This window comes from Pan troglodytes, chromosome 6 (genome assembly GCF_028858775.2).
Source record: "Pan troglodytes isolate AG18354 chromosome 6, NHGRI_mPanTro3-v2.0_pri, whole genome shotgun sequence".
Lineage (NCBI taxonomy): Eukaryota > Metazoa > Chordata > Mammalia > Primates > Hominidae > Pan > Pan troglodytes.
Window position 1 is genome coordinate 41,637,338 of NC_072404.2, and position 20,845 is coordinate 41,658,182.

The following is a 20,845-nucleotide window of genomic DNA, read 5'->3' on the forward strand; positions in this document are numbered from 1 at the left end:
ACATGTCCTTGAGAAAAGTGTGTAGACTGCTGTTGTTGGATGCAGTGTTTTGTCTATGTCTGTTAGCTTCAGTTGATTTACAATTTTCTTCATATCCCGTATTTCCTTGTTTATTTTCCGTCTAGTTGTTCTGTCCGTTATTGAAACTGGAGTATTGAAGTCTCCAACTATTATTATAGAACTGTCTGTTTCTCCCATTAATTCTACCAATCTTTGCGTTACATAATATAAAGTTCTGATGTTTGGTGTATATGTATGTTTTTAATTGTTACATCATCTTGGCAAAGTGACCCATTTATCAACATTTGAAGTCCTTTGTCTTTGATAATAGTTTTTAACTTGAGACTATTTTGTCTGATATTAGTGTGGCTTCTCTACCTTTCTGGTTACTATTTGCATGAAGTATCTTTTTCCAACCTTTTACTTTGAACCTATGTGTTTTCTTAGATCTACAATGTGTCTTTTACAGATACGCAGTTGGGTCATGTCATTTTATCTATTATGACATTCTGTGCCTTTAATTGGGGGAGTTTAATCAATTTACATATAAATACTAATAAGGAAGAACTAACTTGCCATTTTGTTTTCTGTATGTCTTTTAGCTGTTTTGTCCTTCATTTCTTCCATTACTGCCTTTGTTTGTGTTTACTTGATTTTTTGTAGTGACACAATTTGATTCCCTTCTCTCTTTTTTTTTTTGGTATATTTTATAGAAATTTTCTTTGGTTATTATAGGGATAATATATAATATCCTAAAGTTATTACAGTCTCAATTTTTTATACCAATCTAACTTAAATCACATTGAACAACTACACGTCCACTGCTCTGTCCCTCTTTTATGTTATTGATGTCGTAAATTACATTATTATACATTATGTACCTATTAACACAGATTCATGATTTTTTAATGCATTCGCCTTTAAAAACTCATAGAAAATATAAGGTGAACTTGCAAACCAAAATTATAATAATACTGGTTTTTATATTTGCCCTTGCATTTACCTTTATGGGATCTTTATATCTTTATATTGCTTTGAGTTACTGTCTAGAGTCCTTCTATTTCAACCTGAAGGACTACCTTCAGTATTTCTTGTAGTACATGTGTAGTGATAATGAACCTCCCTCAGGTTTTGTTTACTGGGGAATGTCTTTATTTCTACCTCGTTTTTAATGGTCAGTTTTGCCAGATACAGAAGTTGCATTTGACATTTATTTTCTTGTAGCACTTTAAATGTATCGTTGCACTGCCTTCAGGCCTCCAAGGTTTCTGCCAAAAAGTTGGCTTATAGTCTTATTTGAGGATTCTGTCTATGCAGTGAGTTGCTTCTCTTTTGCCACTTTCAAGATTCTGTCTTGGCTTTTGACAGTTTGATTGTAATCGTGTTGGTATTGGTTGTGAGTTTTTCTTATTTGGAGTTTGTTGAGATCCTTGGATTTGTAGATTCATCAGTTTCATCACCTTTGGGAAGTTTTTTCCTTCATGTAATCTCTGTGTTCATTTCTCTTCCTCTGAAACATCCATTGGGTATATATTGGTCCAATTGATTTATTTCATAATCTCTTGGGCTCCGTTTAATTTTCTTCTTTCTTTTTTCTTTCTGCCCAGATTTGATAATTTCAGTTGTCTTCAGATTTGCTGAGTTTTTTCTTTTGCCTACTCAGTTCTGCTATTGAACCTATATAGTGAAATTTTCAATTATTGTATTTTTCAGCTCTACAGTTTGTTTTTATAATTTCTCTTTATTGATATTCTCATTTTGCTCATTATTTTCCTGATTTCCATTCATTTTTTTTCTTTAGCTCTTTGGGCATAGTTCAGACAGCTGCTTTAAAGTCTGTCTAATAAATCTAATATCTGTATTTCTTCAGGAATGGTTTCTGGAAATTTTTGTTCCTTGGAATGGGCTATGTTTTCCTATACCTTGTTGCATGCCTTGTGATGTTTTTTGAAAACTGAGTATTTGAAAGAGTCACCTCTCTCAGTTGCACACTGGCTGTGTACTACTGGGGCATTTCTCTGCTGATTAGTTGAGCATGCCCTTAACCTAGTGATCACCCTAAGGTGAAAGCTTAAGGTCTTCTTTTCTGAGCATTTGTGTTGCCTAGGCCTGTGGGTCGCTTTCTCAATTCCTCCTGTATGCATGGGTGCTTTTGAATGTCTTAATTTCCCAAAGAGTCTCACCTGGATACTCAGATGGTCTATTGTATCTACCCACTGTAATCTTATGCCCCAAACATCTATTGTGTCCCCTTGCAGCTTTCATAAATGGTGCCCATTGCTTCTCTCACCCAATGAGGTCCCAGTTAGGCAAAACAGGAATCAGTTCTTCTGGCAGACCAGAGAGGTTAAAATGTTACAAGTTAGGTCTGCACTCTTCCCGCTCAGTTGAAGGGAATGAGTTGGGAATTGGTTTGCTGCCTCCTTGAGACCCAGATAAACTGCAGAAGGGGTGGGACAAGATCACAGAAAAATGTCACAAAAGTTTTGCATATTTTTTTTCTTAATTGGGCATTTGCTTCATTCTGTAGACCTTTGTTTTTCACAGGTCCTGTAAGGTTAATTCAACCAATTTCTGGTTGTTTTTGGTGTTTCTGTGAGGGAATGAGGCTTTGAGCTTTTTAGTTTGCCGTTTTGCTGATGCCACTCAATAATACTTTTTAAATTATGAAAATAGCAGAATCATATTGAAGGAAGTTTACAGCACCCAGAAGTATAACAAACTAAGAAAAATCATCCGTATTGTACTATCCACAGAGTAGCCACTATTTACATTTTGGTGTGTTACCTTTCAGACTTCTATTTTTCTTCCTCTCTCTTTTCCCTTTGTCCTCTGTCGTCTTGTTCCCCCACTCCTCACCACAAATAAAAAGGGGTAAAAAACTAAAAAAAAACCTCTAAACACAATTTATTGAGTACAGTGTTAATTTTTAATTAGCATACTTTTGTTTTTAATTTCCCAAAACATTATTGTATATACTAAAATAATCATTTATATTTCCAAATAGAAATATTGTAGATATTTCTGATAACATCCAAATGCTTGGGTTTTATTCTAATCTTTCTGCTTTCAAGGTATAAGAGTTAAGAAAGAATCGAGTGTGGCCAACCCATATTACTTTCCTGTGACTTAGACATTTTTGCATTTTTACATCTAGTAAAAATTGGCATGCTCTCAGTCAAAGGGGTAAGCCCAGACCACGTGGAAAGGATCTTACCTCTTTTGAGAGCTAATATAAAAAGAATTCCTCCTAGACATAAAAATATTGTGACATCAGTTACTTAGGCTAAGCATGCCTATTATTCTAAGTGAATTATTAACAATAAATACTTTAACTCTGTGCTGTGTTGTCATAATATGGTTTATAATTTATTTTAACCTTAGGTTATATATATCTTGAAGCCATTTATATTTTCATATACTTGTAATAGTTACTATATACTAGACTATGTATGTTAGACTAGACATGGAGAGTCAAAAAAGAGTACGTGATCAGAGTACAAATCATGCCCTAGCTTCCTTCATGTCTACCTCCTACCTCGAGTAGAAGCAATATAAAAGGTAATTACCTAAGATTTTTTGGATTCTGGTTTGGGAGAAGCACCCTTATATTTAGGCTGATGGGTGGCTGAATTAGAAAGTATTTTTTGTGATTTAGAATTTTATACGGAGATGTTCATTGTGATTAATTCTTTGTATTAGCAGATTTTTGCTTTTTATAGTTGCATGATTTCTTGTTTTGATCATTCATTATTGTCTATTAGTAAAGAAAAACTTTATTTCACTCAAGCAGCGACATATAATCCAACTTGGATTTTTTAATAATGACATTTTTCTTTGGGAATAACATTACTGTTAAAAATGTAGATTATTAGATACATTACTTTTAATGAATATAAGTGGTATAATTAGAAGACTGAAAAGAATCCCTGGAAACATGAGTCTGATTTGATAGCTAAGCAACTGAGGACAAGATACTTATTCTCTGTAGCATATTTTCTAATGTCATTTCATTGTCTCACCAAGAAGTACTTGCATAAGGCAAGTTTGATTATAGCATCTGTTGAATATTTAAGATTGCATAAAGTGGGTGAGTTTAACAGATATTTTCCCTTATTTCTTTTAGGTGAATCTGGATTGGGAAAGTCGACATTAATCAACTCATTATTCCTCACAGATTTGTATTCTCCAGAGTATCCAGGTCCTTCTCATAGAATTAAAAAGACTGTACAGGTATGGATATTAGTATTGTTAATTGATAAGCCGGAATAATATTAATACACACAAAGCACATGTTGTAACTTTTATTAGGCTTCCTCAGAGGTAAGATGCAAACTTGTCCTTAGCCAGTGTATGATGGTAAATATGACTTCATAAAATTAAAAAAAAAAAGTACAGTTCATCAGAAGAATTATCTTGGCTAGAAGTTCCCAAATTTGTCTAGAGGACTCTCCTAGAGATGACACTGTGACATAGTAACCAATTCCCCTGGAGTTGTGCTATCTAGTATGGTAGTCATTTGCCACATGTTTAAATAAATTAAAATTAGTTAAATTAAAAATGCAATTTCTCATTTGCTCCAGATACATTTCAAGTGCTCAACAGCCCATGTGGCAAGTGGCTGCCATTTTTTGCAGCACGTATATGAAGATTTTCATCATTGCAGAAAATTGCATTAGATGGTGTAGAGAAAACACGATTTATAGAAAAGCTATTGTTATTTAAATATAGTGTTCTATATTAGTCAGTGGGATAATACCATATCATAGTTGAATGGCAATAGCGATTCTGTAAGACTCCCAAGGTATATGTGATCTGATTTACTAGTTCTCAGTCTTTGCTATGCATTCCAATCCTCGGTATCCTGTTAAATTTAGTTCTTCTAGTAGGTCTGAGATGGGCTGCAATTTCTACATTTCTAACAAGATCACAGGTGATGCTGATGCTGCTGGATGGTAGATCACACTTTATAGAGCAAGGGGCTAGATTCTAGATATGCACTTTTTATTAAATAGTACAGCAGCCTGTAGCCACATGTGGCTATTAATCTTTGAAATGTAGGTGGTCTGAATTGTGATGTTCTGCAAATATAAAATATACCACAGATGTCTAAGACTGAGCATGGAAAAAAAAATGTCAATAATTTTTTATATTGATTGTATACTGCAGTGATAATATTTTGGATGTATCAGGTTAAATAAAATTGATTGATTTCACCTTTTTCCTATTTTAAAAGTGGCTACTAAGAAAATTATAAATTATATGATTGACATGGTATTTTTGTTTGGCAGCACTGCTCTAAACTGTTGATTAAAAATATTGTTGGTGAGCTCTGCTTATGTGATATATAGGACATGAGCAGAGAGGAGGCAAGTGAACAGTTCTGGCTGGAGTTGGCTTCATTGAGGCAGTGATGCTTTTAGCTGGATTTGAAGAAGTGGTAGTGATCATCCCAGTGCACAGGATGGAGGGACAGTCTGTATATTCTGGGCAGTAACTCATATATCAAACTACAAGATGCAGTTTAGTAACTAGATCCCAAAGGAGTAATTTTGTGAAGTGAATTTCTTATTTCTCCTTCTCAATGTTTCTATTTTAGGATTTTTTTTTTTTTTTGGTAACCTTTATAGGGCTTGAGATTTAAAATTACCTGCAAAATTATGCTCTAAAAACTTGATCCTACATGCTTATTTATTTTGTGATAAATATTGGAAATTTTAATCCTAAGCAAGAAAATGAACTTTGAACTTTCTTAATTTGGGTATCTATTAGGAATACCTTAATTTAGGTATTTATGAATTTAGATATACAAGATAAAACTAACCACTACCCAAATTAATGTACAGTTCATTTCCAGAACGCTAGTTTCTTCTGTGTGCTCACTGTCATTCAGTATTACACCCCCCAAAGATACACACCTTAACTGACTGCTTTCTCCATAGATAAATTTGCCTGTTCTTGAATGTTACATACATATACTTTTTTGTATCTGTTTTCTTTCAGTGAAGATTACGTCTGTATTATTTACTCATGTTGGGTGTAGTTCTTTTTCATCGTCATCGTATGATACTCCATTGTGTGAATGTATCAGTATATCCCTTATTGTTTATTTTAGATAAGCCTTTGTGTTTCAGTTTTTTACTAATAGGAACATTCTTGTGTATGTCTTGGTGGACTTAGGCACTCATTGCTGTTGTGTGTGCATAAAGATACAAAGGTATTTGAGTCTATTTTCTTTGATTTCTAGTGAGGTTGAACATGTCTTTTGTACTCGTTAACTGTTATTTCATGAAAGTGTTTTGATAATATTTTCTGTCATTTTATTCCTGATTTATAGGAGTTTTAAAAATCTAACTAATAATCCCCTACATTTTAGATATTGCAGACATTTTCTCCCCAGGCAAGCATCTGTTAAAGATGTGACATGCCCTCAATTTATTAGAATTCTTACATTGGCCTAGCTTCAAAATAAATTGTCTAAACCCATTTTACCTTCCTTTAAAATAACACTTCAAAAATATCCTCTTCTGTTGTGAATATCTTCCCAGAAACTCTCTTTATCTTGAAAACAGAGGGGTAATGGAGGTAAGAATATCTCTAGGAGGATTTTTAAGACAGAAGCCTGTGCACCACTGTTAAATATCTTTTCTTTACCAAAAGGAAGACCTGTAACATTTGAGAACCAGATTGATCCTTACTAGAATCCTGTAGAAGTCCTCTTTCCTGATTGAACCATGGAGGTGTATTCTTTTATATACTGGAAACCAGTTGAAGATCATCTAAACTCTTTTGCCCACTTACTCAGGAAAGAACATGCCATATTACAGACAGGGTCAGAGTCATTCAAGAAGCCTGAATGTAGTTAGAAAATGAGAATGTAATCTTTTTGATAGTTGGCTGGCTCCTTACCAAGCCCAGTAGTCTAGCAGATGATCTGCCCTTGGAAGCTAATAAACTCTCACAGTAGAGGGGAGTGGTCACCAGTATTGTATCTCAGTCCAGACATATTAGACTGGTAAACATAAAATCCTGAGTTTCAGAAGACAAACGTTTATGAAAATGGGGAGAAAAACTGTCTCCTATTATGTGGCTGAATAAGGAGCAAGATTTTAATAAAGACCATGATCTCATATTCTCATCCCTGGGCATTATCTATTTATAAGAGACTTGTATCTTAAAGGAGATATTCATTCACATTCACAGTCTTGGAAGGAATGGGAAGCTGTGTACACTGAACAGAGAGCTGATTTTTAGCCTCCTGTGTGTAAAATAGCAGTTCTGATTCAAGTGAAGTTTTCAGTATTGATAGAAGCTCATTAAGATTAATTCTTAACCTCTTATCTTGGACCTCAGGACCCTGAGTTATATCTGTGCATTTCCAGATGCGAGCTGACACCAGTCCTGGAATTCTTTATACCAGTGCTTCTCAAACTTGAGCGCACATCACAATCACCTGGAAGGCTTGTCGAAACACAGATTGCTGAGTCCCTTTCTTCATGGTTTGCTATATAGCAGGTTTGAGGCAGGGCCCAACTAATTTGTATTTCTATTTAGTTCTCAGAATGTATTACTGCCAGTCTGGGTACTACATTTTGAGAACAACTGCTCTGCTGCAAACTGGTTTTATCCTGTGTCTGTCAGGGTGAAAGGAGGAGAGGGAAGTGTTTTACCTTAGTTCTTTCAGAATGTTTCAAGTGGAATGAAATGGTACCATGTTACCTCCATTTTTTACTTATATATATTTTTTTCCAAAAGATTGATGAAAATGAAGTGAAAAAAATTGAACATTTGAGCTCTACTTCATGTTTCAGTATCAAATATAGATACCCAGATTAACAAAATTTTTTGGAAAAATATTGCTTACAATGTTGTATGTATGTTAACAGTTAAGCGTTATTTTATAATTTTGTACCATTTGAAAATTTTTATATTTATTTATTTATTTTTGAGATGGAGCCCTGCTCTTTCACCCAGCTGGAGTATAGTGGCGCGATCTCGGTTCACTACAACCTCCACCTCCAAAGTTCAATGTTTCTCCTGCCTCAGCCTCCTGAGTACCTGGGATTATAGGCGTGTGCCACCACGCCTGGCTAATTTTTGTATTTTTAGTAGAGATGGGGTTTTGCCTTGTTGGCCAGGCTGGTCTCGAACTCCTGACCTCACGTGATCCGCCCGCCTCGGCCTCCCAAAGTGCCGGGATTACAGGCGTGAGCCTCCACGCCTGGCCTGCATTTGAAAATTTTTAAATCATACTTCATGTCACTGAAAGGGTATCATCTGTCTTTTCTTGGGAGGAAATTATCCTTTTTTCTGAGATTAAAGTCCATTTTAATTTTCTCTTAATGTATTAAGATAATTCTTTTGTGCAATGACACTGTTAGATTTTTTAAAGTTCTTAGTTGGAAACTACGCTGCTCCCCTTTGAAACTTTTTATTGGTCCATGAAGTGTTTTTTTTTTTTTTCTTTCCGAGATGGAGTCTTGCTCTGTTGCCCAGGCTGGAGTGCAGTGGTGTGATCTCAGCTTACTGCAACCTCTGCTTCCTGGGCTCATGCAATTCTCCTGCCTTAGCCTCCTGGGTAGCTGGGATTACAGGCGCGTACTACACCTGGCTAATTTTTGTATTTTTAGTAGAGATGGGGTTTCACCATGTTGGCCAGGCTGGTCTCGAACTCCCGACCTCAACTGATCCTTCCACCTCAGCCTCCGAAAGCGCTGGGATTACAGGTGTGAGCCACCGCACCCAGCTGGTCCCTGAAGTTTTGTAAATCAAACTCTGTAGATGAAGTGGGTGCAAAATTTTGAAAGTGAGAAAAGGTGAAAGCAGTATGTACTTCTCTGGGGTAACATACTTGATAGACTCCTTGAAAAATTTTCACAGAGCCCTATCAGGAGACTCTCCTGTTGACAATTGGTCCAGTTTTGATAGTTTTTGAGCCATTCACATAACATATTTGAATGCTTGTCTTAAACTAAGTTTTGGGGCTACAATGATGATAGACAAAAAGTTCTCAAAGATCTCACAATTGTGGGAAAAATATGGACAAACAATTATGACTTAGTGAGAAAGATGCTTTTGTAAGGTGCTGTAGAGGTGACCTTGGCAAGGTAAATTTTAATGAAGTGGTAGCAAGATGGCAGTGGGTTGAGAAGTGAGTGGTGAGTCAGTGAAGATGGGTGATGGCTATTAAGGAAGGGATGAAAAGGGATACCTAGGAGTGAGTATAGAGGACTCAGAGAGTGGTTTGATGATTTCCAAAAGAGACCTGAGAATGGTTATATCCTGTGGCAAGTCATTCTCTAAGAAATGAGAGATTGACGATAGAGGGGAAATAGTGTAAACGGTTGTCAAGATAAATCTAAAATGGAAATTAATCAGTTCCCTAGAACAGATTGAGAAATTAGCTTTAGGAAAAAGATATATTTCACACATACTGTACCGTGGAAGGTACAGTGCTGATTCAGACAGACTGGGAATGGTCTCATTTTTAAGTGGAGATATGAGGTACTTCACTGAGCATTGTGACAGACATGGGCTTGGGAAGAACCTACTGGGAAATGGGAGAGGCATGAGACTAAGGAGCACATAAGAGGAATATTAGCAGGGAAATTCTTGTTGAGGTTGAAAGTCATGAATTTTATGGTATAGGAATAGAAAGATGGGTTAATCCAGAGTGGGATTTGAGTTGGAAAGGGAAAGAAATAAAGGTTTTGGGAAGGAGGTTGCTAATAGAAAATGAGAGGGGCAAGGGATTTGAGGTCTCAGCGTAAGGAGACAGGGATATGAGAGGTAGAGAGGTTCAGAATAGAAGGCCAAGTTAGAGTTTTGGGATCAACTTTCTTAGTAAAGTAGTTCTGGGTCTTGATGAGAAGGAAGTATTCTTTAAGCATAACTGTTTTACTATTGGTCACTTCCTCTTTCATTTTCTTGTGGAACACGATGAAACATGTAAGATGATATTTGTCTTTTGAGCCAGTAAATAAGCAAAATAGATAGTTTTTGTGTTTGAGCTAAGTGGAGTATCTCAGGCCATTCCAGTGTCTTCAGAGTTTTGGCTGTAATGCTACCTCTTGAGCAAGTGAAGGTAGAGGTAGGCTCTTGACAGAAAATTTTAACCCTCTCTTCAAAATGTTATGTTCTTAATTAAATAACATTTTTTATTTACCTTAATAAGTGGCATGTAAACATTAACTTAGGTTAGTTTATATGACACTGTATAATAAACATTGTTTGACTTTTTTTCCTCAGATGGTAAAACTGAAAACTCAGTATACCGGAACTCTTGTATACTGTATACACTCTGTATTAGAAAATGAGTACCTTGGATTTCTGGAATCTCGGATGCCAAAAGAGGTCTCAGTAGATGAATTATACATAGATGATACATGGACGATAGCTTTAGTTTTATTTATTTTTCAGGGAAAAACAGTTGAAAATGCCCTTGATTCATTCTTTTGGTATTAAATGATGCAGCTAATCTTAGAGAACCCTGAGTGATGCCATAAAGATGTTGATGTGACCTGCTTAAGGAAAGTGCGTGGGAAAGTGGCCATTTGGAATAGATTTGTTAGAAAAGTTTGAAATTCTTGGACTTGAACTAATTTGTTTTCCATGGATCCCATGAGGATACTTGTAAAAGCAGATGATAGGATACAGTTGGATCCTGTGAATGGCACTAGTTTACAGTTATGTTTTCTGGATCTCTTCCATATGTCGCTGACTTCTTTGTATTTGACCATGTATGGATACACAGAATTTTGTAGGCCAGAGAAGAAAAGAAGCTTTATAAACATTCCTTAAAGTGTGTAAAATACAAATCTTCATTTGTCTTAGCAAGTCAATAAGTAATTAGGTTGTTGAACTGATTTTTTTTTAAAAACAGGGAAATATCTTAAATTTTAAGCTGTTAAGTTAAAATGTGTAATTGGTATACAGCATATTACTGAAGGTAGAATGGGCTTCGTTTGGTAATAAAGGAACCAGAAATAGTTTGAAGTAAAATTGGGAGATGATTCATGTAGATTTACTATATTGTTGTATCACTTTCTAGTGTGTAGTACTATGTTATTTAAAAGAGTAAGTAGGTAAAGGAGTGGTATGATTACTTTGGATATTTCTGCTTCAGCCACAGTTACCATGAATAAATGATCTGTCTTTATAAAGGAGATGGAAGTGAATTCAAGATATTGAGATGTTAGATTTGACTGGGTTGTCCTTTGGCTAGAAGATCACCAGATAAAATGTAAACCTCCTAAACTAGATGAGATGATACCATTAAACATTTTTTTTGGCCCAGCACTTTGGGAGGCTGAAATGGGAAGATCGCTTGAACCCAGGAGTGAGGCTGCAGTAAGCTATAATCTGCCATGCACTCCAGCCTGAGCAACAGAGTGAGACCCTGACTAAAAAAAAAGTTTTTCCTTTGGTTCTCATGATCTCACCCTGATGAATCTGATTGTTTTCTCTGAGTTATTTTGCCTCTCTCATGTTATTAGGGTAACCTGATAATAGACATGTTATCTTAGTTGTGTGGTATGTGACAGTGATCTCCTAAATGATGTGCATCAATCATTGATACTGAGGATGATCAGAAAATATTACAACTGTTATTGATGTTTACTTTTTTAATCTACAGATTAATGATAATGCATATTAATACTTAATATTCAGATTGCCAATAGTATATATTTGGTGGATAAATATCTTTCGGATCTGCAAAATTTTTACTTGATAGTTTATATCAGGATCAAAGCAGTTTAAAGAACATTAATCTAAAAGATAAGAATTTGGCATCTCATTTCTCTAAAAGATAAGTCATGTGTGTCCACATCTCAGGCAATTTTTTTCAGTTTTAATAAGTTTTATTCCTCATAATAAAATTTTTTTAACAGAAAACTCTTGATTGCTGTAGACCTCTGCTGTGTATTCGGTAGTCACTAGCCATATGTGGCTATTTAAGTTAATTCAAATTAAATAAAATTAAATATCAGCTCCTCATTTGCACTAGTCAGATTTCAAGGACTAAGTAGCCACATGGACAAGTGGAAGGTGGTGTTCAGTTGCTGCTCATAATAGTTGGTACCCCAGGATTTGGAGATGCAGTGTGGATACACAACAATTCCATCATCTCAGAAAGTGTTATTGGATAGTGTGGCTACAGACTTTTCTTGCTCAGCAATCTTAGTCTCCGCATGTTAGTCTCTTCATGCATCAGGTAGCATCTATAAAACATGCCAAAAGGAAGTAGGCTATCTCTAAAAGTGTCCCAAACTTTTTGTCTTGTAAATTAGCTTATCAGCATACTTGGAGCCTCTAGCCTTAATAAGGACTTGTTATCCTTATTAAATGTGTTATCAGGAGAAAGCCTATCTTTTTCTGGAGGAATTATTCCCTTTTCATTTGAATCCGTGTTTGCTTTATCTTGGGTTCCTGAAAACTGATATTTTGCATTTAACAGCAGCATATGCCCAGGATGAATGATAATACATCTTCTGATACAGAGCTTGAGATTACAGAATGTCTTAAATTGTTCCAGGAACTGTTGTTACCATTTAAGTCCAATAATCAGTTAGTAAGGTTTCACCCTACCAGAATACACTTTAAAAAAAAAAAAAAAAAACTGTCTGGACTTTTGCTGATTACATTGTCCAGAATGTGGAGTATCACATTTGAGAAAAGGATTGGATCCTAGCCATAACATAAATACAAGGGTAATACATCCATGCTGAGAAAGATTAAGGAATGATAGTAAGTTTATTTGAGTGAGTGGTTGGGGCCAAACTTGATAGAGAATAGTCCAGGAAGACATTTACTGTAAATGGTAGATTAGATGTTCTTCTCTGATTAATTACATTTGAACTCTGTGAATTATTAAATCACTCAAACTGCTGCTTATTTGTATTATTAGATGCACATTTAAGTTATGTAAGTATTACATGTCTTTAGTGGTGATCACTATTTTATCAGTTCCTCTGTCTGTCTTTATACCAAGTATGAGTCATAAACCCAGTATGAATTTGCCAAGAGATTGGCAGACTATTTGTATATATGCTTTTCTTTCAAATAATCTGGATTTCCAATGCCCGCTATCATCAATTCTAAAGGTAATGTGGTAGTAGGTAGATTTAATTTGCTAACAGTTTCCCAGTTGGTTTTGATAAACTCGAACGTCCCTACCATCACCCCTTGTAGGAAATCACTGATGTAATGTATGATATTAACATCTGCACCAATTACTCTTACAGGTGGAACAATCCAAAGTTTTAATCAAAGAAGGTGGTGTTCAGTTGCTGCTCACAATAGTTGATACCCCAGGATTTGGAGATGCAGTGGATAATAGTAATTGGTAAGAAGGGTTTGTCCTCACAACTTTGCAGTGCATTTGGGGTACTGGGGTGGTTAAACTTTTTCTTCTTAACATTTTAAAACTTCTCATCTTAGCAAAGGTCACCAAACTTCAAGCAACATGACTTGGGTTTGTATACCAACTTTGCCACTTATCTGACAAAGTTGTTTAACTTCTTTGAACCCATTTACTTTTCTATAAAATGGAGATAATACCTATCATAAAATTGTTTTTAAGACATATTCTAAAATAACATAGGTAAATAGAAGAATTCTCATTATTGTAAGAAATTTAAAACTGTTCACTTTAATTTTATCCATTTGTATAAATTCTCTCAATCCTAATTTAAACCTGATATTTAGACTTTCAGTTTTTCTGTAAGTCCTAAGTGAAGAAAACAACTATGAAATTTTAGTCTGAAGTAATTATCTTAGTATTTTATAAATAATACTTTTATTTTTGTTTGAATTCACATTGTTTTTGAGGTAATTTTCTGTCAACTCTTAAAACTCCCAAGTTCACCATGAAGTTTTTTTATTATTTAAAGTAATCTCTCATTTGAAATTTTAAACTGCATATAATTGTTTTCATATTATGAAGTGTGTTATTAATACACTTATTAGTGCAAATAATATGCTAATATTTAGCTGTGTTTCGACAGTAGTTGATTTTCTTTCATTTGGAAAGTTTTGAAATAATGAATATTTATTCAACATAATTTATATTTTTGAATATATAGAATAACTTGACATATCTTCTACTGGTAAATTCATTTTGCCCATTTGAAAATACTGATTATTGTCCTTTAACAGTCATCAGTTAATTCATATGTAGAATTGCAGCTTGTTTTGTTTATTTGCGTTCTATAGCTGGCAGCCTGTTATCGACTACATTGATAGTAAATTTGAGGACTACCTAAATGCAGAATCACGAGTGAACAGACGTCAGATGCCTGATAACAGGGTGCAGTGTTGTTTATACTTCATTGCTCCTTCAGGACATGGGTCAGTACCTTGATACTTCTGATTCCTTTTTTGTTGTTGTTGCTTACTGCTACCTTTATGTGCATACTTTAGTAATCTTTAAGTTTGTGAAGTACATACAACTATACCCATTATGAAGTACTAAATTTCATGTAGAAATGTCTTAGTTGAAAAGCCATTTTAAGTCCTATGTAAGCTAACAGTGATTTTACTCCTTAGTTCTTCATTCATAAGGATTTTCCCTGCTTCATGAAATAAACAGTGTTGCCACCATGGTTTGAGGTCTCAATGTGGCAAATTTAGCTTTCATGTCGACCACTCTGCTACTAATAGAAATACCAAATAAAGAGAAGCAGCCATACCAGTTAGACATATTCAAAATAAAGCCAAAGATGCTATTTATTATAAGTTTCATAGAAATGATTATCAAAAACACTTGCATGCCAATGTTTTCTTGTGCCATTTCTTTCTACAATAAATCTATTTGGCTTCTGTTTCACCTTAGCTGTCATAGACGTGTTGTTCAGGTATCATATTGTCAGTACTAATCTTTTGTTTATTAGGACTTAAGACCTAAGAATCTAGACATTAATCTAATCTGATTGTTCTGTTTGTTATAGTTAGCCTGTACTCCCTTTTTTTGTTTTTTGTACTTCCGCTGTCATTTTGAGTACATATATGTGTCATTGACAACTGCAGAATTTTCCAATTATTCTTCCTCAGTCTTTTCCTTTGGGTAAGTAACTCAGTATATATAATTCAGCCACCTGATGATTATAACTCCACCATCTCTCCACCAAAAGAACTGTAGTAGCATCAGGCTAAATAGCATTAAGTTATCTAACACTCACATTACAGTAGAGTAAACCAATTCCTTCAAGTATACCTTTCTCTTCTATTTTTGGCTTCTTGGTCTCTTTTATTTTTTTATAGATAGGTCAATGCCCATTATCACTCTAGATGGATAAGGGAGCCTTAATTATATACTTAATTATATACTTAATTATATAAATAAGTATAAGTATATACTTAATTATATAAATAAGTATAAGTATATACTTAATTATATAAATAAGTATAAGTATATACTTAATTATATACTTATATGTTTGCACTGCCAGATTGTAGTGGAGTAAAGATGTTTCTTCTTTTATGTCTAATATTCTTTTACAGTACTCTCAGTTTACATGTTTAAATCACTAAACTGACTCTGACTTAAAAGGCTCAAAAAAAGTAATCTCAAAAATACAACACATTATATAACCTTTTATGAGTATTTGTGTAGCTACTTGAATTTGTATTTTTAAGTCATTCTCGTTTAACTTGTCAGGGCTTTTTCCTTTAAGCCAGCAGAGTGAAATCTTAACCTGCATTTAAGTCAATAAAACTTGTCAGCTTATAACCAATTTTATTATTTTAGATCTTCTGGACTCTCTCCAAGTTTAGTAATTCTCATGAAATCACATTCCTCCCATCCCCTTGGGGAAAATTTTATTTCCTAAAATTGCATGGGAAATGAGAGCTTTTTTAAAAGAACAAATTTTTATATTCAAATGATATGTAGTGGCTTTGTGCCATTTCTTATTTGTCACAAGGGGTAAGATGTTTAAAATTGCTATTTCTTATATATAAAAATGTACCTTTGAACAATTTCTCAGTTTATTTTTAGAAATGGAGCAAAGTTTTGCCCTTTGGTACATGATATTGTGGATTAAGTGAAGGAATATGACACAGAATTTTATGTATAGAGTTCCAGATATCCTGCTCACTACAGACTGAAATTCCATGCAGTCTAATAGATGAATCAGAGCGTTTCCGTCTTGTCTGGGTAGTCCCTGGGTTCCCTTTTTGGAGGGATTTGTTTTTAGAGTAATTATAAATTGGTCCAACAGTGTACTTTCAGTGCCTCCTACCTCCCTCTACCAAGTATGAACTGCATGCATGGCTAATGTATGATTTCAGCTATTATTGCTTCATTTGCATTGTTCACTATTTTGTAATTGTTATTAAAATAAAAAACTGACTTGGAACATGAATTTTAAAATGGTGTTTTATCCTTCTAGTATTGATTACCACTTTTAGAAAAATTGGTGTCATCCAGTGAGTTTTATACAGAAGGATTTTTTCTCTTATACATACATACATACATACATACAAAAAAAATTTGTAATTTGCCCTGTGGTTGTTCATTATGCTGTAGACTTTGAGGTTAAATAGTCTTTTCTCTCTAGTATGTGTTTATCTTCTAGAAACGATAAAGGATTTTCTATTGCTTAAAAACAAGATTTAAAAACTAAATTTGTTGATGAAAAGACCAGCCAATATAAAACTAAATGGACAGAGGAAAAAATTCAACCAGAATGTAATATACATGTGAACTAAATGTTTTCTGTTGCTGACATTTTGTAGGCTTCTGAAATTTAATGGGACTTTTACAAGGTTTACCTTTTTTCCTAAAGTTTAATTTTTAAACTGACTTAAATGTTCTTTGACCCTTTGGTTATATTTAAGAAGTTGACTTCCCTAATTTCCTTGTTATGTTTATTTTTAAATATCTTTCTTTCTAGAAGTTGGGATATTATAATAAATACTCAGCAAGTATTGTTTTGCATTTAAATATAAAATCTTGTTATTTGGATTTTAATAGTTTATATTAAATGCCCTTAAGATTTATTAAAATTTTGGATTAACTGAACTCTGCTTTTTTGTCACTGGATTGATAAGCAGGCTTATATCTGACATAACAGCTTAATAAGGTAGTGGCAGGTTAAATTTGTCATGAATATAAATTGAAAAACCATAGCAATTTAGAAATCTGAGATTGAATATTTCATGGCATTTATATTTAGTGTTTTATATAATGATTAATGAAAAGAAGCAAAACTTAAATTTTTTTTCAAAAATGGATAGGTTCAGGCCAGATGCAATGGCTTAAGCCTGTAATCCCAGCACTTTGGGGACCAAGGCAGGAGGACCATTGCTTGAGGCCACAGACTAGGCAACATAGTGAGATCCCATCTCTACAAAAAATTAAAAAGTTAGTTGAGGCTGGGCGCAGTGGCTCACACCTGTAATTCTAGCACTTTGAGAGGCTGAGGCAGGTGGATCACCTGAGGTCAGGAGTTCAAGACCAGCCTGGCCAACATGGTGAAACTTCGTCTCTACTAAAAATACAAAAATTAGCCAGGCTTGGTGGTGGATGCCTGTAATCCCAGCTACTCACGAGGCTGAGGCAGGAGAATTGCTTGAACCCGGGAGGCGGAGATTGCAGTGAGCCAAGATTGTGCCACTGCACTCCAGACTGAGCAATAAGAGTGAAACTAAAAAAAAAAAAAAAAAAATTAGCTGGGCCTGGGGGCGCACTCTGTAGTCCTAGCTACTCAGGAGTCAAAGTGGAAGAATCGGAGGCTATGGTGAGCTATGACTATACCACTGCACTCCAGCCTGGGTGACAGAGCAAGACCCTGTCAAAAAAAAAAATTAATTAATTAAAATGGATAGGTTCTTTTAGTTAACACTAATGAGGCAAGAACACAGTTTACAGATAATATAAACAGGGTTATTCCATCTACACACACTTTTTTCGTTGTGCTCCCTATTCTCTGAATGCCAGTGTCAGTTTTCAGGGGATTTAAGACAAGGAGAATTAGAATAGGAGGCAGCTATCTTAATTCTCCATGTTTGCTTTCTCCCCCTCACTGTCTCTGTCTTTCTGCCTGTCAGCCTTACTACTACAGTAAAGTATATACAGTAATCTTTGTTAGTAAAAAGGACTGGACTATCTTATTAGTCTTAGGGCCCTAATCCCGCCAGTTTTAATATATATGTTTCTCTTTCTTTATTTTAAAATGTCAGTCAATTCAATTATTAGTATGTCAATAAAATTATTAACAGAATGAGACCTTTATTTCATTTTTCTCATGTTTTCATAAAAGTTAAGGAATACCACTTTAGAATGGTAGTCCTTTGCAAAATATTTCTAGTATCTTCATTTATTCTTGTGAAACATTCAGTTTTAGTCCACAGTATATTCCAGATTTGAGGACTTCGGTTCTCATTTAGAATTACTAAAGGACATAACGAAAATCACAGCAGCTTACTTTTTTTGTCAACAAATATTTGGGCACCTTCTTGAGTGTTAGATACCACGCTGGGTGCTGAGGATACAGATAAATTGAGATAAGGCCCTCGCTGTAGAGGGTATTTCAGTGAGAAGATGGGAGAAACAAATACAGTTGCTCCTCAACTTGGGACAGGGTTACATAAACCCATCATAAGTTGAAGATACGTTTAATAGCGTAGCCTACATTTGGGCAAAATCATCTAACATAAAACCTATTTTGTAATAATGTGTTGAATATCTCATGTAATTTATTGAATACTGTACTGAAAGTAAAAAGCAGAATGGTTGTATGGTTTCTATTCTATGCGTATTGCTTGCACACTATCAGAAAGTTGAAAAATTGTTAAGTGGAACCATAGTTAGTGAGGACCCATCTGTATGCAGGCAGGCAGTTATGGTACAGCACATTAAGTGTTGTCACCACATAGAAATATGCCTAGTCTCAAGGTTAGAGAAGGATTCCCAGTGGAAATTGGATCATAAGCCAGTGTCCTAAAGGATGAATAGGAATTAGCCAGGCCAAGGAGAAGGAGGATGAGAATGGAGGAGGGTGTTCCAGCTAAGGTAGTAGCCTGTGGCCAGATGTCAAAGTATGATGTTTTCAAGGAATTGTAAGAAATTCAGAAAGGCTGGCACATTGGAAGTAGGAGGCGAAAGAAAGGCCAGGAATGCTAAGAGATGAGGTTAGCTTGAGAATCTATGTCTTCACAAGCTTTGTGGGCCATTCTAGTTAAGGCATCTGGCCTTTAATAAGATTTTTGGTCAGGTCATAACTCCATAAGATTTGGACTTAGAAAGACCACTCTGACTTCAGTATGGATGATTCATGTTATAGTTATTCATTCCAAAGGACTTGGTGGCCTAGACTAAAGTAATGGAAATGGAGATATACATACATCATACATACACACATCTATACACATACTATATATAGGAATAGGATTAGAGGAGGGGAGGAATCCTAGGTTTCACACTTGAGTAATGGGGAAGATTGTAATGCCATTCACTGAGATAGGAAGCGTAGAAGAGGGAAAATGGGGGTTCAGATGAGCTTTTGATTTTAAGGAGCCCATGGAACACCCAGGTAGCATATCCATTGGGTAAACACAAACCTGGAACTTAACAGTGAGATATGAGCTGTCTATGAAGATTTGGAAGTCAATTGGCCAATTGAAGATAATTGAAATCTATTGTAGTCATAATAATTGTACTGAATGTAGAGTAAGAAGAGAAAGCCTGGTAGGGAATTCTAAAGAATGTACTTCTTAAGGGACTAGCGTACTAAGAGGATCCTGAAAAGTATCCTAAGGAAGAAGAGCTTGTGAGAGAATAAGTAATGGTAAGCACCATGATAGAAGTATTTAGTCACCTTCTTGAAAGTACAGAGGCAAACTGGAGGCAGCAGCCAGATTGTAATGAATAAAAGGGATGTTGAAGATTATCTTGTGAGCATCTTGTCAGAGAAAGATAGTTGGTAGCAAGAACTGAATGTGGAGTTGGAAGAGGACTACCATTTTTCATTTTTAAAAAATCCTCCAGCCTGGGCAACCTGGCGAGACATTGTGTCTACAAAAAATACAAAAATTAGGCAGGCATGGTGGTGTGCACCTGTAGTCCCAGCTACTCAGGAGGCTGAGATGGGAGGATCTGAGCCTGGGAGGTGGGTTGCAGTGAGCTGAGATTACACCACTGCACTCCACCCAGGGCAACAGAGTGAGACCCTGTCTTAAAAAATTAAATAAAAAAAAAAAAATTTTAAAACCTTGTAAATTTTGAGTAATAAATATAGAGATAATTCTAGGAAATTCTATTAGGAGCCTTTCTGGTTTTTCCAATTCCTCTTTAGGGCCAAAACCCTGTGACCAGGGTTCAAGGGCAGGAGTCAAAGCCTTAGCCACTCCAATGCTTCTTGAAGTCCTGTTCTACCTAACTTTTGCTGGCCTAATACATCTTCAGAGTGTTTCTGATAAGTAAGTAAAGTAGTTACATTGTATTTAACTAGCATTGGGGATGTGAAGAATCTTGTTCTCCCAAACTGATCGATTCAGTCAAATTAAATACTGTGTATTTCAGACTTAAACCATTGGATATTGAGTTTATGAAGCGTTTGCATGAAAAAGTGAATATCATCCCACTTATTGCCAAAGCAGACACACTCACACCAGAGGAATGCCAACAGTTTAAAAAACAGGTGAGCAGGATGTGTTACCCCAGGTTTCTTATACCGTTCTCATAATTTGCAGTTTTTACTATTTTTAGTATAATGTGTTGCAATCCATTCCTCTTACTGCTTTACTATATTGTCATTTATACTGTATTAGAAATAACTCTTCAATCTTCTGCCTTTGTCAGTTTTTAAATATGGCTGTTTTAAGTGTTCTGTAATAACACCCC

At 35.1% G+C, this 20,845-nt stretch overlaps 1 protein-coding gene across 9 annotated transcripts in view; it reads left to right on the plus strand.

The window, feature by feature from the left end:
• SEPTIN7 (septin 7) overlaps positions 1-20,845 on the plus strand; it is a 104,494-nt gene that overhangs the window by 58,471 nt on the left and 25,178 nt on the right. For all 9 annotated transcript variants that reach the window (XM_054687078.1, XM_054687079.2, NM_001197121.1 and 6 more), the window contains 4 exon segments: positions 4,127-4,233; positions 13,245-13,345; positions 14,215-14,349; positions 20,525-20,642. In XM_054687078.1, coding sequence (XP_054543053.1) covers positions 4,127-4,233; positions 13,245-13,345; positions 14,215-14,349; positions 20,525-20,642 — 461 coding nt within the window.